Source organism: Oncorhynchus masou, chromosome 10 (assembly GCF_036934945.1).
Source record: "Oncorhynchus masou masou isolate Uvic2021 chromosome 10, UVic_Omas_1.1, whole genome shotgun sequence".
Classification (NCBI taxonomy): domain Eukaryota; kingdom Metazoa; phylum Chordata; class Actinopteri; order Salmoniformes; family Salmonidae; genus Oncorhynchus; species Oncorhynchus masou.
In genome coordinates, this window is record NC_088221.1 from 25,591,534 (window position 1) to 25,616,052 (window position 24,519).

General features: G+C 43.4%; 2 protein-coding genes across 4 annotated transcripts; both read right to left on the reverse strand.

The window, feature by feature from the left end:
* Nucleotides 1-13,850: 13,850 nt before the first annotated feature.
* tnfsf13b (TNF superfamily member 13b) lies at nucleotides 13,851-17,935 on the reverse strand. 3 transcript variants are annotated; one of them, XR_010456709.1, is made up of 8 exons: nucleotides 17,568-17,935; nucleotides 16,898-17,181; nucleotides 15,933-16,056; nucleotides 15,344-15,400; nucleotides 15,071-15,195; nucleotides 14,774-14,924; nucleotides 14,497-14,680; nucleotides 13,851-14,373 (listed from the first exon to the last, which is right to left on the reverse strand). XR_010456709.1 is itself a non-coding variant. In XM_064976414.1 (7 exons), exons 2-7 carry the CDS (start codon nucleotides 17,126-17,128, stop codon nucleotides 14,568-14,570), a joined length of 801 nt encoding a protein of 266 aa, XP_064832486.1. In that variant the 5' UTR covers nucleotides 17,129-17,178; nucleotides 17,568-17,935; the 3' UTR covers nucleotides 13,851-14,567. The 3 variants fall into 3 exon arrangements, 2 of the variants coding, with proteins under 2 accessions (XP_064832486.1, XP_064832484.1); XM_064976414.1 differs by having other exon boundaries at nucleotides 13,851-14,680; nucleotides 16,898-17,178; XM_064976412.1 differs by having other exon boundaries at nucleotides 13,851-14,680.
* A 3,293-nt stretch (nucleotides 17,936-21,228) lies between these two features.
* On the reverse strand, nucleotides 21,229-23,633 carry LOC135547409 (protein ABHD13). The gene is made up of 2 exons (XM_064976411.1): nucleotides 23,446-23,633; nucleotides 21,229-22,345 (listed from the first exon to the last, which is right to left on the reverse strand). Exon 2 carries the CDS (start codon nucleotides 22,302-22,304, stop codon nucleotides 21,243-21,245), a length of 1,062 nt encoding a protein of 353 aa, XP_064832483.1. The 5' UTR covers nucleotides 22,305-22,345; nucleotides 23,446-23,633; the 3' UTR covers nucleotides 21,229-21,242.
* Nucleotides 23,634-24,519: the final 886 nt, after the last annotated feature.

The following is a 24,519-nucleotide window of genomic DNA, read 5'->3' on the forward strand; positions in this document are numbered from 1 at the left end:
AAAGAGGCCTGTAATTTTCATCATAGGTACACTTCAACTATGACAGACAAAATGAGAAAAAAAATCCAGAAAATCACATTGTAGGATTTTTAATGAATTTATTTGCAAATTATGGTGGAAAATAAGTATAAGTGTAAACAAATTTGACCCCAATAATTACTGTGGAATCTGTGTCAACAGCAATCTTTGGAAAATCCTTTTCAGTATCATCAACACTAGATGGCAACATTTCCTCAGTGAAAACAATGTCAAATTCAGCAAATATCAAATTGGCTTCATAGCAAAATACCATACGAAAGACCACATATACACCCTTATCGACAAACAAATTAACCAAAACAAAAACAAATGTCTTTTCATGCTTTGTTTACTTCAAAAAGCTTTTGACTCAATTTGGCATGAGTGTCTGCTATACAAATTGATTGAAATTGGTGCTGTAGGAAAAACATTATAAAATCAATTTACACAAACAACAAGTGTGCAGCTCCAATTGGCAATAAACACAATATTTCTATCCTCAGGGCCGTGGGGTGAGACAGGGATGCAGCTTGAGCCTCACCCTCTTCAACATTTACATCAATGAATTGGCGAGGGCCCTATAACAATCTGCAGCACGCAGCCTCACCCTACTGCGCCAGAAAATAAAATGTCTACTGTTTGCTGATGATCTGGTGCTTCTGTCCCCAACCAAGCAGCACTTAGATCTGTTGCACAGATTCTGTCAGATTTGAGTCCTGACAGTGCATCTCAGTAAGAAATAAAATAATGGTGTCCCAAAAAAGGTCAAGTTGCCAGAACAACAAATACAAATTCTATCTGGACACTGTTGCCCTAGAGCACACAAATAATTATACCTATCTCGGACTAAACATCAACACTACAGTTCATTTACAAAAGGCTGTGAACAATCTAAGAGACACGGCAAGAATGCAAAAAATACTTGAATTAGTTATAGAACCCATTGCCTGGGGTCCTTTCACCAACCAAGAATTCACAAAATGGAATTGAGGCTAAAATATGCTTTGTGTACAACAATAAATTCCAAACAATGCATGCAGAGCAGAATTAGGTATATACCCGCTAGTTATCAAAATCAAGAGCTGTTAAATTCTACAACCACCTAAAAGGAAGCGATGCCCAGACATTCCACCACAAAGCCCTCGCCCACAGGGAGATGAACCTAGAGAAGAGTCCCCTCAACCAGCTGGTTCTGGGGCTCTGTTCACAAACACAAACAGACCCCAAGAGCCCCAGGCCAACAACACAATTAGACCACCAAATTATGAGAAAGCAAAAAGATAACTATTTGACACACTGGAAAGAATCAAAGGAGCAAATTGGAATTCTATCTGGCCCTAAAAAGAGAGTACACAGTGGCAGAATACCTTAACACTGTGACTGACCCTAAAATAAGAACATCCTTGACTATGTACACTCTTGAAAGAAGTCACTATAGGAAGACCTGGCTCTCAAGAGAAGACAGGATACGTGCCCACTGTCCACAAAATGAGGTGGAAACTGAGCTGCACTTCCTAACTTTCTGCCAAATATATGACCACATTAGAGATACATATTTCCCACAGACCCACAAATAATTTGAAAACAAATCTGACATTGATAAACTCTCATACTTAATAGGTGAAATATCACAATCTGCGATCACAGCAGCAAGATTTATGGCCCGTTGCGATGAGAAAAGGAGAACCAATGGAGCACAAAAAAACATTGTAAATACCACCAATACTTAACTGTTTATTCATCTTTCCCCGCGAACATACTAGAACTATTTGCATATTGCTGAAACACAGTACATACAGTTGAAGTCGGAAGTTTATATACACCTTAGCCAAATACATTTACACTCAGTTTTTCACAATTCCTGACATTTAATCCTAGTAAAAGAAGTTTACATACACTCAATTAGTATTTGGTAGCATTGCCTTTAAATTGTTTAACTTGGATCAAATGTTTCAGGTAGCCTTCCACAAGGTTCCCACAATAAGTTGGGTGAAATTTGGCCCATTCCTCCTGACAGAGCTGGTGTAACTGAATCAGGTTTGTAGGCCTCCTTTCTCACACACGCTTTTTCAGTTCTGCCCACAAATTTTCTATAGGATTCGCGTCCGGGACTTTGTGATGGCCACTCCAATACCTTGAATTTGTTGTCCTTAAGCCAATCTGCCACAACTTTGAAAGTATGCTTGGGGTCATTGTTCATTTGGAAGACCCATTTGCGACCAAGCTTTAACTTCCTGACTGATGTCTTGAAATATTGCTTCAATATATCCACATAATTTTCTCTCCTCATGATGCAATCTATTTTGTGAAGTGCACCAGTCCCTCCTGCAGCAAAGCACCCGCACATGATGCTGCGACCCCCGTGCTTCACGGTTGGGATGGTGTTCTTCGGCTTGCAAGCCTCTCCCTTTCTCCTCCAAGCATAACGATGGTCATTATGGCCAAACAGTTCTATTTTTGTTTCATCAGACCAGAGGACACTTTCTCCAAAAAGTATGATTTTTGTCCCCATGTGCAGTTGCAAACCATAGTTCTGGAGCAGTGGCTTCTTCCTTGCTGAGGGGTCTTTCAGGTTATATCGACATAGGACTTATTTTACTGTGGATATAGATACTTTTGTACCTGTTACCTCCAGTATCTTCACAAGGTCCTTTGCTGTTGTTCTGGGATTGATTTGCACTTTTCTCACCAAAGTAGGTTCATCTCTAGGAGACAGAAAGCGTCTCCTTCCTGAGCGGTATGATGGCTGCGTGTTCCCATGGTGTTTATACTTGCGTACTATTGCTTCTACAGATGAACGTGGTACCTTCAGGCGTTAGGAAATTGCTCCCAAGGATGAGCCAGACTTGTGGTCTACAATATTTTTTTCAGAAATCTTGGCTGATTTCTTTTGATTTTCACGTGATATTAAGCACAGAGGCACTGAGTTTTAAGGTAGGCCTTGAAATACATCCACAGGTACACCTCCAATTGACTCAAATTATGTCATTTAGCCTATCAGAAGCTTCTAAAGCCATGGCATAATTTTCTGGATTTTTCCAAGCTGTTTAAAGGCACAGCCAACTTAGTGTAAGTACATTTCTGACCCACTGTAATTGTGATACAGTGAATTATAAGTGAAATAATCTGTCTGTAAACAATTGTTAGATATTGTCATTTTGGATGTTGTCATGCACAAAGTAGATGTCCTAACTGACTTGCCAAAACTATGGTTTGTTAATTAACAAGAAATCTGTGGAGTGGTTGAAAAACAAGTTAATGACTCCAACGTAAGTGTATGTAAACTACCGACTTCAACTGTAGCTAATAACATAAAACTTGAAACGTCTTTATCTTTTTGAAAACTTTGAGTGCAATGTTTACTGTTAATTTATGATAGTTTTTTGTTGATGTTGTTCAATTGGTTTCTTCTCAGTTTGTTTATTGTTTATTTCACTTGATATAGCAATGAAAACATATGTTTCCCATGCCAATAAAGCCTCTTTGAATTGAATTGAATGATATATAGAGAGCTAGATAGAGAGAGTGTCTGTGTGAGAGACAGAAGAACAGGAGTCTAAATCTAAAGCCCACAAGCAGCTGGTGAGAGTGAGTGACACAGAACTCCCCAACATTCTGTTTTTGTGTGTGTGTGTGTGTGTGTGTGTGTGTGTGTGTGTGTGTGTGTGTGTGTGTGTGTGTGTGTGTGTGTGTGTGTGTGAGCATGTGTGTGTATGCTTAAGTACGGCTGGAGGCTCAGGGGTTGTCATTAATATTGCGTCTCTGATCTGCCTCTAACACTCTCACTGAAAATCTTCATACAAAATAACACACATACGTACACACACAGCAATAGACACAGGAACTGAGGCAGTTAGGGACTGAACTAATGATGAAAAGCACAACATAGGAGAACAAAAGGTCTGTGCAACAGAGGTAATGAGCCAAAGGAACCTTCGTCATGCCATCCTCCCCTCACACTCCCCCCCCTTCTGCTCTCTCCCCTCCTCTTCTTACTCCCTCCTTTCAGGGGCCTTGTCTGTTTCCCCTCCTCTCTCTGTTGGTTCTGCCCTCCCTGGTCTTCATCAACATGACAAAGACTGCTGGCTGACCTGCATAGAGAGGCGGGGGGGAGGGGGGGTGAGTTTGGAGGAGGAGAGGGGGAATATATACCAGTTTAAAATGTGTGTGAGTAAAACTAAACATAGCAACATCAATTCAATCTAAGTACCAAACACAAGGTTTGTGAACTATCTCCAGCTGTCTCTCTCAGAATGTTCAGTTTGAGCTGGTCAGACGCTGCCCTACATTCCACTCTACCATGACAAATACAACCCCGGTTCCCCTCAGGAGGGACCTCTTTCAATGTCTAAACTATACACAGACCACTAGCTTTTATGTGTTTACTGTATATCTGCCAGTTCTCTAGCGTAGACCCTTAAAACAGGACTACAGAAACCAGGGGATGTAGAGGGGAGAGAGGGAAAGAGAGGGGAGAGAGGAAGAAAAGGGGGATTGAGGGATACAGCTGGAGGGGGGGAGAGAAGGTGTGAGTTGGGAAGAGAGCAGAAGAGTAGAAGAAGGAGGAGCAGATAGAGAAGAGAGGGATGGGGGAGAAGATGTGGAGATGTTCATTCCACAAAGAGAGCTGAGGGCCTTGAAGGAAGGCCAGAGTATAAAGCATTATTTATCAACGGACATAATCTGGTTCCATTTTTCTGTCACACACACACACACACAGTCGCAGACACACACAGCTTGTCTTGGTTTCTCCGGCTCCACAGTTGGATTCCAGGCAAATGCAGCTAGCGCCATATGAATTATAGATCACCTTATTTGAACAGATCCCATCATGCAGTTAGTCTGGAGAAAAAACAACTCTATGAAATGGTAATGTTACAAATAGCTCCTAAATAAACAAACATCCATATCAGTCATATGCTGTGGCGAGTATCAATTAGTATCCATACTATCAAATTTAATCACAACAGAAGAGGCAATGTTAATGGCACTCTAATGATGATGGTAAGAGTTGCCGGACAGTGTTTGGACTTGCAATCAGACTAGTTCTAACCGGTCTGGTTGGTAACAAGTCAAAGCCCCACTTGCATTAAAAATCCACACTCCACTCTGCCAGTTCTGCTAGAGGCTCTTTGGATCAACCTGATTATGGTGATTTGCTTCAGATCAAAGTAAAGCTGCCTAAATACAAGTGTAGTGCAGAGCGAGTGTGTGTGGTGTTGTAGGGAGGCGTGTGTGTACTGTAGGTGTGTAGATGTATGTGTGTGTGTATGCCATGCATGATGCATGGTGGTGTGTGTGATAGCGTGATGCAGAAAGAGAGAGCGTGCTGGAGTATGATCCAGATTCAGGAATCACCTTTAGCCCCTATCATCAGCCAGACATGACCAATAGGGGAAGGGGGAAATCAGAGGGGGGGAGGTAGGTGGGAAACCTGGAAATGGTGGTAGAGAGGGAGAGTAGAGAGGGAGATGGAATTGGAAAGACCATGTGGATGAATAATATGGGAGTGGATGAATGTGGGAGTGGATGAATAATACATATTTACAACTGTAGCAATTATAAATATCTCCACGGTGGGGGGCATGTCCAAGCTGGTTCCTCCTGAAATCCACAATCAGCTCCTTTGTTTTGTTGAGGGAGAGGATTAGGCTGGAGGTGGTACCTTCACTACCTGGGGACGGCCCGTCGGTAAGTCCAGGATCCACTTGTATAGGAAAGAGTTCAGGGCCGTGAGCTTTGTGGTGAGCTTGGAGGGCACAATGATATTGAGCTGTAGTCAATGAACAGCATTCTCACGTAGGGGTTATTTCTTTCCAAGTGGGAAAGGGCAGTGCAATAGAGATTGCATCATCTGTGGATCTGTTAGGGTGGTATTTGAATTGGATTAGGTCCAGGGTGTTTGGGATGATGATAACCAGCCTTTCAAAGCATAGAAGGCATTTAGCTGGTATGGTAGGCTAGTGTCACTAGACAGCTTGTGGCTGGATTTCCCTTTGTAATCTGTTATAGTTTGCCACATCCGATGAACATCAGAGCCGGTGCAGTAGGATTCGATCTTAGTCTTGTTTTGACACTTTGTCTTTTTGATGGTTCGTCGGAGGGCGTAGCAGGATTTGTTATAAATGTCCGGTTTAGTGTCCCACTCTTTGAAAGCGGCAGCTCTAGCCTTTAGCTCAGTGCGGATATTGCCTGTAATCCATGGTTTCTGGTTGGGATATGTACGTACGGTCACTGTGGGGACAATGTAGTCAATGGACTTACTAATGAAGCCATTGACTGAATGCCATCGGATGAATCCTGGAACATATTCCAGTCTGTGCTAGCAAAACAGCCCTGTAGCTTAGCATCATCTTCATCTGACCACTTCCGAATTGAGCGTGACACTGATACTTCCTGTTTGAGTATTGCTTGTAAGCAGGAATCAGGTAGATAGAGTTATGGTCAGATTTGCCAAATGGAGGGCGAGGGAAAGCTTTTGTATGCGTCTCTGTGTGTGGGGTAAAGGTGATTTAGAGCTTTTTTCCCTTCTAGTTGCACAGGTAACATGCTATTAGAAATGAGGTAAAACTGATTTCAATGTATGTGTTTGTGTACACAGCAGGTTTCATTTCCTGATTTCCACCCTGTCACTCATTTCTCTTTGAAAATCGGCTTCCGCCAACACACCAGCCGTTGCCATGGCGCTACACAAATGTATTTTTGGGGAGAGGGAGGGGGAGCATCTTGCTTGACACATTCGCCCATTAAGAGGACCGATCCCCCTCTTCCTCCTCCATTGGCGTTTGCACAGCCGGTTGGTGTTTGTAAAGCCATCAAAGAGATTTAGCTCTCCTTATTTGTTTGAGCTTTGTCTCCACCACTCTCTCTCTAGCTCTCCCTCTCGCACACTGCTTACTAACCGCCATTGCTCTGTTTATCTAAAATGGTAAATCTCTCTCTCAGTAGTAGTAGCTGGGTGCAATGCGAATGGTCTGATGGGGAGGGGAGACACAGGGCCCAGACTCCTTAACTGGGCATCCTGCCCCTGAAGTGACTAGCCAGGGTGCTTTGTGTCTCTCTCTCCCTGGTGCCCTCACAGACAGAGGGAGTGTGTGGCATGTGTGTGTGTGTGTGTGTGTGTGTGTTTATTGAGAAGGGCGAGGGGAGCGGGGCACCATTAGTTGGAACTGGAAAGGGACAAAATCATTGCAGATATATCATGGTTACAACACAAATCCAAAACACTATGATACAATGCTAGAACCAGGGAAGAGAATACAGTTATACAACCCGTGTGTCCCTTTATCTGATCTCTGAGGAGGACTTAGTGTGCCGGGGTTTGTTACAATGGCTTCTACAATCAACACATAAAACAACAATACAGCACATTCTGTAACTATGATTCTGACACTGATCTCTTCGCTTCTGTGTTTCTCTCTCTCTCTTGCTCTCTCTGTGGCCGTCTGCCACACAGACAATTATGTCTTTGTCTTCTTCTCTACCTGTAATATCCTAACTCTCACCCCTCCTCTCCCTAAGGGTATGTTCCCTCTCTGTCAGACACTGAAACCGAGTTTACAATTTGCCTGGCAGACACGCATGCCGCACATCTCTCCTTCTCCAGACAGTCTGTGAAAGTGAAAAATAATGACTCTGAGAAACATTATAATGAGAAAAGGATGCATATATTTTGCATACAGAGGAAACAGATAAGGTCCGTTAGATTAATCTTAACCAGTAAAAGTATTGACTCTATAACAACCAGAAATGACCAATATCATACTGATATTACTAATGATACATGGCGTATGACATAACATCATCACTACCATCATTATCAGTATAATCAGGCCAGTTGGCCCAAACCATTGATGTAATTCCTGTCACATATGTCTGGCTGAGGGTATAATGAAGATAATAGTTTAAATGTCACCCAATTCTTCTGACAATCCAGGGTGGCGTACAAAGTGTGATGATACAGTCTCAGAGGAGAAAACTGTGGCATTTTGATATTTATATGAGGAGAGAAAACCATTGAATGCTTTAGGGCTGTGGCTGCCACGAAATTTTGTCAGCAAATAACTGCTGGTCTCAAGGTAATTTACTGTAAATTAACACAAACATTTAGCATCTGCTGGCTTCCACACACAGGCTGCAAGCCACTAATGCAGACCTTTGGAACATCTACATTTTAAAACGCCTAATAAATCCATGTATTATAGCCCACACCTTCACAATAAATCCAGTATTTATTTTAGACAGGTCTAAAGCAGCATGATACGAAGAAAATGTCATCTATTTCAGAAGCAAAGAATAGCATACTCTGAGTTGTCCTTATGTTAGATCCTGATCTGGATATGCCACATGGCTGTGAGCTACACTAGGTAATTTAGCAGACAAGATTTGCTTAGAATTCCATGGCAGTACTTTATAGTATGAAGAATACAATTGAACAAAGCTGAAAAAACATTATTATTTTCTCAAAACGATGAGGGAAAGCGCACATGCGGATATTCTGTTTTGAGCAGTTTAAAGAAATGTGTTCCTATATACTTCATTTAGAGTTATTAATGTAACTTTAGTTGTTCTACAAACATTGGGTTTTTGTTTTGGTATTTATTACATTTTAAGGATGCATGATGCGACTCTAATGATGATTTGAAAAAGGTTGCTTGAAAGGCATGAGCTCTGCTTAGTTTTTTTGCGCAGACTGTACACAGTTTATTAGTCTCTGATTCACAATTTGATAGGTACTTGATAATCCCTCAAATTTCACAGTGGCATCCCCTTTGTGGCAGTAATGCATCCTAAAAAAATCCATGCCATTTGTCCATTCCTTTTGCGGCCGTTGGTCATTACGCCCTGGGCCCGGAGTGCTGCGCACCTCTCACTCACATGGCTCTCCATCACGTGATCGGGTCTTTCTCACAGGCTACAAGTGAAGACAGACACATCAGGGACGCAACTGCACGCCTCCTTATCCAATTCCCAGGTGCATATTGAAGATATTGAAAGAACTGTCCACATTTACTTTTCATCAGCCAACAAGATGAGTAGGCCTTAACAAACAGCAAAAACACCAGGCTATGTCAATCTACTATCCCCCAGAGTAAAAATGTTGACCTATTCTACTCTGTGCAAAGAAATAAATATTCCAAACATAGTCTGGGACAGTTGAGGGATGCAATAGATAACACATTAATACAACCACTAGCATCAAAAAAATGTTTTTATGCGATGTGGCTGACACAACAGATCAGAACATTTAGCTTAACATTTTTGGATGAACTATTAGGCTATTTCTTCACAAGAACACAGTGGCCTACATCATTCCTAAATAGAAAAAGTTTGGAACCACCAAAACGTTTCCTAAAGCTGGATGCCTGACCAAACTGAGCAATCGGGTGAGAAGAGCCTTGGTCAGGGAGTTGACCAAGAACCCGATGGTCACTCGAACAGAGCTCCAGAGTTCTTCTGTGGAGATGGGAGAAACTTCCAGAAGAACAAACATCTCTGCAGCACTCCACCAATCAGGCCTTTATGGTAGAGTGGCCACTCCTCAGTAAAAGGCACGACCGCCTGCTTGGAGTTTGCCAAAAGGCCATTAAAGGACTCAGACCATGAGAAGCAAGATTCTCTGGTCTGATGAAACCAAGATTGAAGTCTCTGGCCAGAATGCCAAGCGTCAAGTGTCTGGAGGAAACCTGTCTAAACCTGTTATTGCTTCGTCATTATGCGGTATTAGGTGTATATTGATGAAGGGAAGAAACTATTTTAATACGTTTTATAGTAAGGCAGTAACATAACAAAATAACAAAAGTCAAGGAGTCTGAATACTTTCCAAATGCACTGTATTGCGCAAGTGAACAGCAAAACTGGTTTCAAAACAAATAAAGCAACACCTCACTACACAACGCCTCCCGCCCATGTGACCTACTTGTTGTGTGGATGTACTGAGTGTGTAACTAATAGATGCGCACTACATGTTGTTTTCAAATGTATGGAAATTGTAAAGCCTTTTGTCTGTAATGTCTTTTGCGTTGTGTCGGGATCCCAGGACAGTATATCACAAAAGTGAGTACACCCCTCACATTTTTGTAAATATTTGAGTATATCTTTTCATGTGACAACACTGAAGAAATGAAACTTTGCTACAATGTAAAGTAGTGAGTGTACAGCTTGTATAACAGTGTAAATTTGCTGTCCCCTCAAAATAACTAAACACACAGCCATTAATGTCTAAATCGCTGGCAACAAAAGTGAGTACACCCCTAAGTGAAAATTAGCCATTTTCCCTCCCCGGTGTCATGTGACTCGTTAGTGTTACAAGGTCTCAGGTGTGAATGGGGAGCAGGTGTGTTAAATTTGGTGTCATCGCTCTCACACTCCCTCAAACTGACTGGTCACTGGAAGTTCAACATGGCACCTCATGGCAAAGAACTCTCTGAGGATCTGAAAAAAATAATTGTTGCGCTACATAAAGATGGCCTGGGCTATAAGAAGATTGCCAAGACCATGAAACTGAGCTGCAGCACGGTGGCCAAGACCATACAGCGGTTTAACTGGACAGGTTCCACTCAGAACAGGCCTCGCCAAGGTCGACCAAAGAAGTTGAGTGCGCATGCTCAGCATCATATCCAGAGGTTGTCTTTGGGAAATAGACTTATGAGTGCTGCCAGCATTGCTGTAGAGGTTGAAGGGATGGGGGGGTCAGCCTGTCAGTGCTCAGACTATACGCCGTACACTACATCAAATTGGTCTGCATGGCTGTCGTCCCAGAAGGAAGCCTCTTCTAAAGAGGATGCACAAGAAAGCCTGCAAACAGTTTGCTGAAGACAAGCAGACTGAGGACATGGATTACTGGAACCATGTCCTGTGGTCTGATGAGACCAAGATAAACTTATTTGGTTCAGATGGTGTCAAGCGTGTGTGGCGGCAACCAGGTGAGGAGTACAAAGATAAGTGTGTCTTGCCTACAGTCAAGCATGGGGGTGGGAGTGTCATGGTCTGGGGCTGCATGAGTGCTGCCGGCATTGGGAAGCTACAGTTCATTGAGGGAACCATGAATGCCAACATGTACTGTGACATACTGAAGCAGAGCATGATCCCCTCCCTGCGGAGACTGGGCCGCAGGGCAGTATTCCAACATGACAATGACCCCAAACACACCTCCAAGACGACCACTGCCTGCTAAAGAAGCTGAGGGTAAAGGTGATGGACTGGCCAAGCATGTCTCCAGACCTAAACCCTATTGAGCATCTGTGGAGCATCCTCAAACGGAAGGTGGAGGAGTGCAAGGTCTCTAACATCCACCAGCTCTGTGATGTCGTCATGGAAGAGTGGAAGAGGACTCCAGTGGCAACCTGTGAAGCTCTGGTGAACTCCATGCCCAAGAGGGTTAAGGCAGTGCTGGAAAATGATGGTGGCCACACAAAATAGACACTTTGGGCCCAATTTGGACATTTAGACGTTTAGACATTAATGGCTGTGTGTTGAGTTACTTTGAGGGGACAACAAATTTACACTGTTATACAAGCTGTACACTCACTACTTTACATCGTAGCAAAGTGTCATTTCTTCAGTGTTGTCACATGAAAAGATATACTCAAATATTTACAAAAATGTGAGGGGTGTACTCACTTTTGTGATATACTGTAAGACTAGTTGTCGCCATTGGCGTCGGCTAATGGGGACCCTAAAATCTAAATGAAATCTCTCAAGGTCTTTTCGGAGGCATTTCAGACACTTACTGTAACCTACAGACATTTATTAATGAGTCACTCACTGTCACAATCCTCTGTTAGGAATTGCGTTATCTGAACAAACAACTTTATCATACACTAGCTGTACACATGGTAGTTCAGTGGCAGATACAGGATGTCCTATCCAAATGACTGTATGAATTATGGGGGGTGAAAGACTCCCTCTCTTATTTGGAAAGAGTAGCCTCATGTCTGTTTGGGCTATTTAGCTAGACCCACTATTTATTTGCAAACAGGTATAAACAGGTGCTGTGAATTAAACAAAGAGGCATACCACTGTATCCTCTGAACATAAAATTCCACCAACAGGTCCAGTCTTTGCTGTGTATCTTATTCTCCCACTCCCAGGATGGCCTGGCAGCATTCTCTCTCAGAATAAGACCACAACTCCCCCGGTTTTCAACAGCACCTGTGGTGCTTTGGGATTTCACAGCGGCCATTTCCCTTCCTGTACAGCTACAGTCATTCAGTTTCTATTGAGAGTCAAAACTATTTATACCTGTACAAAAATTCACACTTCACCAAAATTAAGGCCAGTCCAATTCAACATAAAGCACTATGGATATTCCAAAGATAATGTGATGTTTGTGATTGTGAATCAAGTCTCCCCAAAGACGGCAGAACTAGGCCACATGGAAACGCCTAGGAGCATTGTGTTGTGTAATCCACTAGGGGGCACAACAGCACAGTGAGCAAGTGTCTGCTTTCCTCCTGGTTCTAGGATGTTGTTATTCCTTATCGTTGTGTGTGTCAGATTATGTAAAACACCAAATGAGGTTCCTCATCTTTTATACCCTCCAGCATCATTTAAAAAAAAACATTATTATAGACCCACTCTGCTGCTACATCTAGAGGGTTTAACCTTGCCCCATTTTTTTCTATATTAATCTGGTAGCTATTTTAAAATGGTAATCTCTCCATCTATGTCCTGCCATTGCAGTTGAGGAAATAGCTAGCTAGATCGAAGGTTAATGTAGTGTGGTAGACTACCTCTACATTCATAGTTAAAGTGCTTTTGTTTCTCCTTGCACACTCACAATACAGCCATAGCTGGGCTTAACATAACTGGCAGCACCATGTGCAGGCATATGTCCTTTCATGTCAATTTGTTTCACTCCAACTACACTACTTTTGGGAGGGTTCTATTAGATACAGACCTGCATCCTGCCTCCACGTGTCAAAGAAGTGCCCTATAAGCTAGTTACTAAGCTCACGGCACTGGGTCTGAACTCCTCCCTGTGCAACTGGGTCCTGGACTTCCTGACGGGCCGCCCCCACATGGAGAAGGTAGGTAACATCACCTCCTCAACACTGACCCTCTACACGGGGGCCCCATAAGGGTGCTTCCTCAGTCCCCTCCTTTATTCCCTGTATACCCACGACTGCGTGGCCTCACATAGTTCCAAATCCATCATCAAGTTCGCTGACGACACTACAGTAGTAGGCCTGACTACCAACAACAACGAGACAGCCTACAGAGAGGAGGTGGCGTCGAGAGCATACTGTCGGGCTGCATCACAGCCTGGTATGGCAACTCCCTCAACAGTCTTGACTCTTGCCTCCACCCCAATGGAAATGTATTTAATCATCACTGCCACAGTTAATATGTATATATATATATTTGTATTTATTTAACTAAGCAAGTCAGAACAAATTCTTATTTACAATGACGGCCTACCCCGGGCGACACTGGGCCAATTGTGCGCCGCCCTATGCGACTCCCAATCACAGCCGGATGTGATACAGCCTGGATTTGAACCAGGGACTGTAGTGACGCCTCTTGCATTGAGATGCAGTGCCTTGACCGCTGTGCCTCTCGGGAGCTCTATAATATAGTGCTATTTCTAGTTTCTTTTATTACAATTTTAGTTATTTTATTTCACTTAGTCCTGCATGTTGGAGCTTGAAGCCTAAGATAATCACAACTGCAACCCTGTACATGTGACTATTAAACACTAAATCTGAGCGAGAATCACCATAGAAGCACCAGTGCTGTACTGTGCTACAGTGCTGTTTCCTGTGGTAGTCACAAGGTGTACAACAAACCCCCTCTCAGGATGGGATAATATCACTATCATTACCACCAGCCATAGTGATTAACTGCATTTATTGTGATACATGGCCAGGTGCTTCTTGGGAAACCAATTAATTGAGTGCTGCTGCTCCCTTCTGGTAGAATGATGACAACTCACTCTGCACCATTCAATAACATTGTCATAGACAGGATACAACACCATGAAATACAACAGGGCCTATTTTACTAGTATGCAGGTGGTCAAAATGATCATCAAGGCATCAAAGTGTAGTCATGGCTGGGGCTGTGTAGTCATGGCTGGGGCTGTGTAGTCATGGCTGGGGCTGTGTAGTCATGGCTGGGGCTGTGTAGTCATGGCTGGGACTGTGTCTTGACTGTGTGTATTGATCATTACATTTAAGAAGTTTATGAGTGAATGGTGAGACACCTGCCAGTATAAGCATCAAACATTTCAGATCACACACAGTGACAGAGGCTGACACTGCTGTCATCATCATCATCATCAATGGCATCATCAGCCAGGCTCTCCAGTAATAGGCCATGATTCTGAGTCTGTCCGCCCGTCCCTCAGTCACTCTGTAAAGCACATGGCATCATAGTAGAATAGATAATGTAGCTATCAGACCCAGAAGCCATAGTTCATTTAAAATAATTATTGTACACCACCACCAGTATCTACCAGATCAAAACTTCTAGTACCAGCAGTGTCCATTTCCACATGATGGCAATTGTATCTCCTAGTCCCCCCAGTCCTACTCCCCTGGTCAGGGTCAGGCCAGTCTGACAGCGCCCAGGAAAGTGGAGTCTCCATCCAGAGAAACTTTGGCTGTAGAGCGAGGGATCAACAGCTCCACACTGTCCCCGACCTCCAGCTTTACTATACCTATAGAGAACACAGTTAACACACTCAGAAACAGCACACAAACACACGCATGCACACACACAAATGTGCACGCACCCACAAAGACAGACTCACCCCCTGTGTAACAGGTGTTGTATGGGTAGATAGGGTTCATGTTTTGGATACAGCGGAACAATGTGACATGCTGAGCTTCATCTCCCACCACGTTCCTCTTCTTCCTGATCACCACATGACCCATGGCAAAGGTCGTATCCATGTAGTACACCTGCATGGGGGAGGGGTGATAGTTACTGTTGGGTTTTTGAGCCATTGTGAACACTATTGAAGTACACCTGGATAGGGGGAGAGTTAGGACTTGTGAGCGGTCTATGTGATACACCTATTTTCCACCTGAAGAAGACTGGCTCTCACCTGACTATAGACAAAGTAGTATCCCTCCTCTCTGACCAGGATGCTGTCGCTCTCTGCCTCCAGGGCGGAGCCTCTTCTAAGCCCCGCCTGCCAGGGGATCCCTGTGTAAGGCTCCAGCGCAAACTCTGCACAACACCAGAACACACACACCATGCATCAGTCAATCTAAACATGCTGAACTACCTAGCCTCAGACTGTACGTCCTTCAATCAACTTAAGTATTTCTTGTAAAAAAAATAAAAAAGTGTCTGACTGCATTTCCAGGTTCAGTACCTTTCTGGAATGTTTTCCTGTTGCTATCTGCCAGCATCTGTAGACAAGGCTGAGACACTAGCGGAAGGGGAGGACAGAGGAACAGTTTTGCATGGATTCAATAACCTCACCATGTACAAGATTAGTTATTTCTAGTCAGAGAGAGAGGAGAGGAGAGTGAGCGAGAGAGTGCGCAAGATTACAAACATGAAACTTTGCAGCTTGCCAGAAATAACTCAGTTCAGTGTTCAAATGCTCAAAGCAACAGACCCGTTTCACAGAATATGAGCTAAAAATAGCACAGCATTGACACCGACAAAGTGTTATATGAGAGAAAAGTAATGTCCATAACTCTAGAATGCTCTCATGGGGATTTAATCAAACGCACAATAAGACAGCGTTTTGCTACGAGGTGAATGTGCGTCAGGTTAAACCACCATGGGATCATACCAGAGTTGCGGACATTACTTTTTTTCTTTGATACGTTCTTCTGTCCCGCAGCAGAGAAGTTTGATGTGCATGTTTTCCTTTTTTCTAACTTGCTATATGACCCACATCAACATGTCAAAAAGACACAAACAGTCCCACTGAATAGCATTGTTAGTCTTGCCTGAGTTCTCAGTTCCTGTGCCCACACTCCTCTTCCTGACGAACGACAGCCCAGGCTGGGGGTCAGGGGGGTGTGGATGGTCTGGGCTGCTTCTCCTGGCTCTGCTGCTCATCTGCTGCAGTGTCTGGGTAATGCATCAGAAACTGAAAGTTACTTTCGTAACCCGGTTTCTCTGATAATGAGTGACATGTCTTACAATGAGGGAGTTCGATTAACTGCAACCAGCTATCGGCCTGTGACATAAACAAGCAAAAGCAGTGAGGGAGGAACTCCCTTCTCAAATTGCAACAAGCTCTCACAGTCTCATGTCAGAAGACATTTATCCATGTTTTTCCAAAGACAAATTTCTAAATGTTCGGATACTTCTCTATATCGTTCCAAGGTTAAGTTTAGGCATTAACTCAGAATTCTTACGGTTAGGCATGAACTTTGAATGATTAGGGTTAAGGTTTGGGATAAGCTTAAAACAAAATGATCAAAAACAACTCTCTAGCACTGGATTCGAACATGCAACATTTGGAACCAGAGGTAGATGTTTGTAATCATCCACAACACCCAGGCCAGGGCAATTCCAGTCCTCGGGGGCCTGATTGATGTCACACTCTCCCCATCCCCAGCAAACACACCTGATTTAAACTAATTGCATTTTTAACTGAAGATCATGATTAGTTGATTATTGGAGTCAGGTGTGTTTGAGGTCTTGGCTTTATTTATTACAGTGAATTATAAGTGAAATAATCTGTCTGTAAACAATTGTTGGAAAAATGACTTGTGTCATGAACAAAGTAGATGTCCTAACCGACTTGCCAAAACTATAGTTTGTTAAAAATACATTTGTGGAATGGTTTAAAAACTAGTTAAAGACTCCAACCTAAGTGTATGTAAACCTCCGACTTCAACTGTATATTATGTATGTATGTACATTACAGACCACAACATCAGATATGAACGTGTAAACGTCTTACCTCTCCATGCCTAGCCTCTTGTTGCTCCTCTCTCCTACGGAAGACCTCTGACCGGAGCTCCTCAACTTCGGCCCTAAGGGCCAGCAGGTGGTACAGAGACAGAGCAGAGAGAGACGAGGAGGTGACCGCTGCCAGAGTCAGCAGCAGGACCAGCCAGGACAGCCTCCGACCCCCAGACTCCTGCCTGGAAGCAGGTCTACCACCCTCGGGATTTGGACCTGCAGATGCCATCACAGGGCCCAGACAGCCTCCTCTGTAGTCAAACAGGCTGCATGACCTGCCTTCTGAATCAAATCACATTTATTTATCATGTGCCGAATATAACAGATGTAGACCTTACGTGAAATAATTACTTACAAGCCCTTAACCAGTTGAAGAAATAGAGTGAACAAATATTTACTAAATAAACTAAAGTATAAAATTGAATAAAAAAAGTAACTCGAAAATTACCTAACAATAACGAGGCTATATACAGGGGGTACCGCTACCGTGTCAATGTGCGGGGGTACAGGTTAGTCGAGGTCATTTGTAAAGTGACTACGCATAGATAATAAGTGAGTAGCAGCAATGTAAAAACAAAAGGAGGGAGGGGGTTTGGGGGTCTCCTCTTGGGTTAGTAATGCTGGATCTTTAGCCTTTAGTTAATGTTACTCTCTCTCTCCGGTCTTACCTTCTCTCCTGTCTCAGTGTCTGCACCCTGTACTGTAATGTTGTATAAAGAAGGGTAGAACAGCAGCTTCCCTCCTCTGTTCCGCTTGATTAACCACACTCAGAACTTCCTGCTCTGATGACGGCCCAGCCAAACCACTCTCCCTCACTTTTTACCAGTCTACGCGCCGTCCATCCTCCCCACTCTAAACGACAAACTCTGCTTGCTCCATCCACATTAGTCTGAAAGGGCACAGCAGGGGTGAGACATCTGATCCAGATTAAAGTCACAGCTGATATGCCAAGCTTTAAAACATGTCAAAACATACAATGTGGCGTGGAAGAGGAAAGGGTACAAGTATGATGACTCTTAGATGGCTCAGTAAAAAAGGAAGTGCAGAAATCACCCTTGCTTCTTAAAAACCTACATAGCAAAACTAAACTGCATTACCAAAAAACTATTTGCAGCCAACTTCTTTCAGGGAATGTGGAACCAGACATTACAGACAAAAACATGTCTAAACATTACACAGACAGTTTAGCAGAATCTTGGGTTTATTCAGTTATTGCATGTTACTGTACAGAGAATAGAAAGTGAGATTGTGTACTTAGAAAAGAAGAATGAATATAAAAAAACATCAACACTAGAGTAGGGAAATGAGTGCAATGGTTGTTTTCCTAAACTGAATGGATGAACATTACAAATTCAGTTAATGAAAAGGTACAGAGCGCTCAACTACAATACCCATAAGCCTCCGGTTCAGAGAAGAGTGAACATTCATCACCATCATCATGCATTTAGTGCTTCAACATATCAGTATGTCAACATATGAACACTTCAGTACCTCAATAATACCCATGCATCCTTCTCTCCTGCATATTGTCAGCTTCCACACCATTCTGAGAAGCATTAATAATCACATAACTGTACAAAGGCTATTTTACACAATGCCAGTTCAAACATGTAGAATAGCAATTGCTTTGAGACAAAAAATTCAGTTCGATTTGAAATGATTTCACAATGGCACCTCGTCGGTGGTTGGTAAAATCAGGCAGGGCCAAAGATTATATCAGCAAAGTTTTTGAAAAAAAGTCCCACACCTATCAACTCGATCAACAACTTTGGTGGGAGTCTGGGCCAATTCCAGTCAATTCAGAAATTGCATTGCACTCTGAGAATGTCTAACTATGTCCAAGTTATCTTACAGTAATTTAAATTAAATGGGTATTGACTCCCACTGTTTATGGCACATTGCCAGGTCATTGTCTACAGGTAGTGGTGTGTGTAACTGACAGGGTCTGATTGTGACAGCACAGCAACACACTCCACTCACACACACTTTGACATGGCAGCAAGCCAGTCAGTTCCTGCCATTGAAATATTTTGGCAGTCTACTCTCAGAGATGGTAGTCTGGTACTATAAGGTCTATAAACACAAATGCATCAACACAGACTCAGTAAAGTGTTTGTCCATCATACACACACAAGCCAACCACTGCAGACAAAGCATGCACCCCTTGTTGGGTTACAAAACGTCCCACATAACGCTATATAATGCTGGGGATCTCACACTGTACAGAGTTTCTCTTCATGTAAAGCACACTGGTCAACTCACATCCACACTGACTGCACATTCAGTAGGTAATTGTCTATATATTGTAAAATAAGTGCCCTATATAAAAGTTAAAACAGTTCAAACCAGAAACGTCACCAACACTGAGACAGTTTCATCTCACTGTGATGTTTAGTCTGAAGTTAGACTCTGGAGCCAACATGTCTGCTGATGCTGAGTGCCTCTGTTTGTTGTGTCAGAATGGCTTCAATACTGTAAAACTGCACTGCAGCATGCTGCACTGAGACTGAGAGCAGGGTCATATTCATTAGAGCACACCGTAGCAAAACATTTTACAACGGACAACTAAACAGCGTTTCTTTTTGGACATGTTTCATTACGTTTCCTTTTGTTTGGTGCCTAATGAACAGGACCCAGCACAGTAAGAGTTTATTTTTGTCTATCTCACAAGCACACCTGAATCAACTTGTCAACAAGCCCTCAATGAGCAGTGTTTTCCAAGGCTACAACACAAATGTGTACTGTTGGGGTATTCAAGGACCACAGTTGGGAAACACTGGTCTAGCTCACCTTCAGTCCCTGGGAGACATGCAGGAAAGGTTCATTAGCTTGTGAAAAGCACTCCAAGAGGATAAAGCCATTTCTCCACAAGAGCCATGGAGTGAGACACTAGCCTACTTGAAGGAACAATTATGTTGAGAATAGATTAACACAAATAATAATACAACTTAGTCCCACTCAAGTCTCAAGGCAATAACACAGGGATCAGAATTCAATCATTACACACACACACTATCTAACCAGAGCCTGTGTGTACCTGGCTCACAGGAAGTATAAAGTAGAGCCAGGTGTTTTTTCAGGCCATGGTATTTGGGAGAGTGCACTTAGATGTTTAATAGTGTGCAGAACATTGCAGATAGATGTGTATTTTACAGACAGACACAGCTCACGTCATGACCTGAAGTTCACATCCAACTGAAAGCCCTGGTGTGGCCGACCAAGATAAAGGGTCATGGGTAAACTATGCAAAGAGTTGACAAACACTTCCGGCCACATCTGAGTTTATATTTATTGTCAGAGAACATAAGAACGGGACCTTTGCAAAAAAGGAATATAATCAAGGGATTTATAACAAAAACAGTTTGGTAGTGAAACTTGCAGTTTGTGCATGCAGCTTTTCAATGTGCCACACAGTCTACAGAGAACCAATATGGTACAGCCCACATGGTAATCTACCGACTGATATGAACATGATTTAATATTATGAAGCCTTTAAGATCCTCACACATTTAACTTTAAACAGCGTGTCCTGAAATAGCATAGATTATATCATTTTTAAAAAATGCCAAGATGTCTGGTCTTACGTCATTACAACAGGCAAGACTTTTATTGAATTCGTGAAAAGCTATCATATTTGTCAAACATGTCTTATTGAGTTACTGAAATGCTATTACGCTAATCAAACATTTTTATTGATTTACTGAAATTCTGTTATGTTCTTTGTAAAAACCTGTGGTTGTGTTGTGTCTGACAGTATGAACATGGTTGTGTGTATGGTGTGTGTGTAAGCCATTCAAAGAAGGCCATAACAAGTACATATTCACCCATGCATTCATAGTTCAAACACAAAAGTATTTCCTTGTTAATCATCCCCCCCACATCAAACACTGTCACCCTCCAAATATACTCCCCAATTGTTTGATCTGGTACAATTACACCAAAAGAATAATATGATAAAAACCAAACCACCCAAAAAACATAGAAATGTACATTCTCTCTAACCTGACCCTAGTAGTTGAGCCCAGTTTAGTTACTCCTGTTCATTCAAATGGAGGAGTAATACCCACTCTCCTGTATCCTACCATCACACTAACTTCATGACCTGGTCCAGGAACAACCCATAACCCACCATAGGTACTTCAAGTAGATCATAAAGAACTGAACAGGTATAAGCACTATGGTAGTGGTTGGCTGCACCTTGACCTAGCTTTTCCATTTTGCTTATTAGACTTATCCAATCATTTCCGATCTACGCAACTGTAAAGGGAGTATGGAATGCAGGGTTCTCTCTAGACCAGACAGTCTTCCTCCCTCCCTCCCTCCCTCCCTCCCTCCCCACTAGACTAGATGATGGTGACGCTGGCCGTGGACTGGACTCTCTCCTCGTGGGCGTGGCTCTTCATCAGGTCCTTGACAAACTGCTCGAGAGCGGCGAAGTAGCCCTGGCACTGCCACGTGTCGTTGTGCGTGCCCTCTGGGAAGATGGCCAGCCGTTTAGTCCGCGCCGGCGACAGCTCGTACAGCTGCTTCATCATGACGGGTGGGATGAGCTGGTCTGACAGGCCTGACACGAACAGCGAGGGCATCCGGCACAGCGCCACCTGTCTGTAGGACAAGAACTGGTTCCGGTAGCACAATAAGGGCAGCAGCCTCATGGGCAAGAAGGAGAAGAGTGTGGCGGCCATGTGGGGGATGCTGAGGAAGGTGTTCTCCACCACGATGGCCGCCACGCGGTGAGGGTTGGCCGAGGCCAGGCGTACTGCCACCGCCCCCCCCAGAGAGCGACCGAACAGCATCACCTTGGTCTTGTCTAGGTCGGGCCGGGTCATCACGTAGTCCAGCGTGGCCTGGGCGTCCAGGTACAGGCCATCCTCACTGGGCTCACCTTCGCTCTTCCCATACCCCCGGTAGTCCACCAGCACCACGTTGGCCTTCAGGTTCACCAGCATCAGGAGCGCGTTGGGCACCCGGTGCCCGATGTTGCCCGCATTGCCGTGGAAATAGAGAATGGTGGGTGGGGCCGTGGAGCAGGGGTTAGATGCATTGCCGGGGGCGACCCCAGGGTTGCCCAGGCTGTCTCCACCAGTGTAGCGGAGCAAGATAAGATTGAGGCGCACGCCGTCCTTGGTGTGGATGTAGACGTTCTCATGGGGGATGCCCGTGGGCATGGGCACGTACAGACGGGAGGAGGAGGGCTGGTCGGGGAAGTAGAGCAGCACATCCTGGAACTTGTAAAGGATGCCAGCCACAGAGGCCAGGATGAGAGCCAGGAGGAAGAAGCCTCCATAGAGGTGGAAGGTGAGGATAAGGGCCAGGAGGGAGATGCGACAGGCACCCCAGGACCAGGAGGCCAAGGCCAGGGCACAGCGCTCCACCGAGCCCCACAGCCTCCACGGCTTCTCCATGGCACAGAGAAGACACACAGGATCACACCACCAAACACACCCTGTGCAGAGAGAGGAGGAAGTGGATTGGGGGGGAAGGGGAGTGGGGGAGAAGAAAGTGAAAGCCGTGACTCATGCACTGCACTAGACGACACCACTTGAGGTTCTTCACCTCTCACAATTTACAGCTCAGTCAGCCTACCACAGGTGGTAACAAGGTCGTTAAATAAATAATGTAAACCTTAGAGATGAGACACCAGTGGACCCAAACACACACACAAAAATGACACTATCAATCAGCCGATATGCTGCCTGGCCTCAATGTTAAAGCATGCGTGTCTTTGGAACAATGCCAGTCTCAGTGGTGGTTGAACTGGAGAATTAGGCTGATGGCTTTTCGCCTTTGGGTCATTAACATTGGACTATATGAGAGCAGAGAGTACTTTCCCCGCATCATTCCAATGTTTGGCCTTAATCTGCCACCTGATTAGATCCAAACGCGCCTCAGTTACACAAAATCTGGTTGCTACTGCGAATCAGCACCACTGTGAATTGGTTGGCAAATATGAGACAGGTCTTTCACCATACAAAATATGGTATGGTAGGTTCTAATGCACATCTGAATAAATAATTGTAATAGAACACAGATCTGCTGATAAATTCCTCCATGTCACATAAGAGATGGTGTTTTAGAGCTGAAAACACTCGAGGCATGACATGCCAAATGGATCAAATAAGGAATGCAGCCTTGTCAACATCATCATTGTCAGACAAGTTGTCAATATAAACAATTCATGACATGTAGTTGTCAACAACAAAGACTATTTGAACATTTAGTATTTACTACACTATAAGTTAACTTGAAAAGGGGCGGCTAGTGGTAACCAGGCAGTGCATGCAGAAACATTAGCTAACGCGTTAGCTAGCTAACATTAACTATGTAAAAGTCACCAAGTTGACAAGTTTGCAAATGTGTATGCACCGAAATGCTACATTACCTTGGCTAGCAGGCAAGCAAGCATGCAGCTCATCTCTGTGTAAACTACGATTTGCAATTCACAGTGGAAAATGCCAGTCAGCTAGCCACATAATTAGCCACCTTGTTGTTGGCTAACAACCGAGCAAAAAATTGGCACGTATAGCTAACGAGCTACACACTTACCTCTCTCTCATAATTTTTCGATTCAACTGCATGCAGCGAGGTAAACAAATTGCACAGTAAACGCAGTCAATGTCATTCGGTCCAGAAGCTCACACAAAATGTACATTCAGATATGAGCGGCTATAAATAAACAACCCGGCAGACAACCTAATGCAGTTATGTAGCTAGCTACATCCTGTATAGTGTTTCTTCACTCATGTCACTTTGATAAATTCCGTGTAGAACGTGGCAAACAAAAAACAAGGTTCCACATTGACTTGAACTTGCAAAAAAACAGATGTAGTTCCACTGGTCTCCACTAGATGGTAATGTGTGAATGTGGCTTTTGCTGGCCAAGGCCCACAGAGTGATGCAAAACTGGAGCGTCTCACAGTAATCCATGGTCAATTGTAACAGGCATAAGAAGAACAAATGAGCAGACATGTATTTAGAAAAATGCAAAACCTCTAAATTATGGCAAAGTAAGTGAAAACCTCTGTTCAGTTATTCTTTTCATAAAACATTGTGGAAAATCACTAGTGCTATCAACTGCAAGGTTGAGAAACAATTAAAATAGCTAGTGACTGATGGTGATAAAGCAGAATCATGGGACCCCCGTGGAAGTTGAAAATATTTTAAACAGAATGTGTCAGCAGTAAACGTTGTCAGAATATCTCATGATAGGACAGGATACAGTCAAAAGTTTTAACACACCTACTCATTGCAGGGTTTTTCTTTATTTTTACTATTTTCTACATTGTAGAACAATAGTGAAGACATCAAAACGATGAAATAACACATATAGAATCATGTAGTAACCAAAAAAGTGTTAAACAATTTAAAATATAATTTATATTTGAGATTCTTCAAAGTAGTAGCGCGGCCTTTGCCTTGACAACAGCTTTGTACACGCTTGACATTCTCTCAACCAGCTTCATGAGGTAGTCACCTTGAATGCATTTCAATTAACATGTGTGCCTTGTCAAAAGTTAATTTGTGGAATTTCTGTCCTTCTTAACACATTTGGGTTGTGTTGTGACAAAGTAGGAGTAGTATACAGAATATAGCCCTATTTGGTAAAAGACCAAGTCCATA

Coding starts and splice junctions, on each gene's coding strand:
- tnfsf13b (XM_064976414.1), bottom strand. CDS start 17,128: ATGGCATCTGCAGGTCCAAATCCCGAGGGTGGTAGACCTGCTTCCAGG. Junction 16,057..16,897: donor AAGAGGCTAGGCATGGAGAG/GTAAGACGTTTA, acceptor TGCATTACCCAG/ACACTGCAGCAGATGAGCAG. Junction 14,681..14,773: donor CAACACCTGTTACACAGGGG/GTGAGTCTGTCT, acceptor TGTTCTCTATAG/GTATAGTAAAGCTGGAGGTC.
- LOC135547409 (XM_064976411.1), bottom strand. CDS start 22,304: ATGGAGAAGCCGTGGAGGCTGTGGGGCTCGGTGGAGCGCTGTGCCCTG.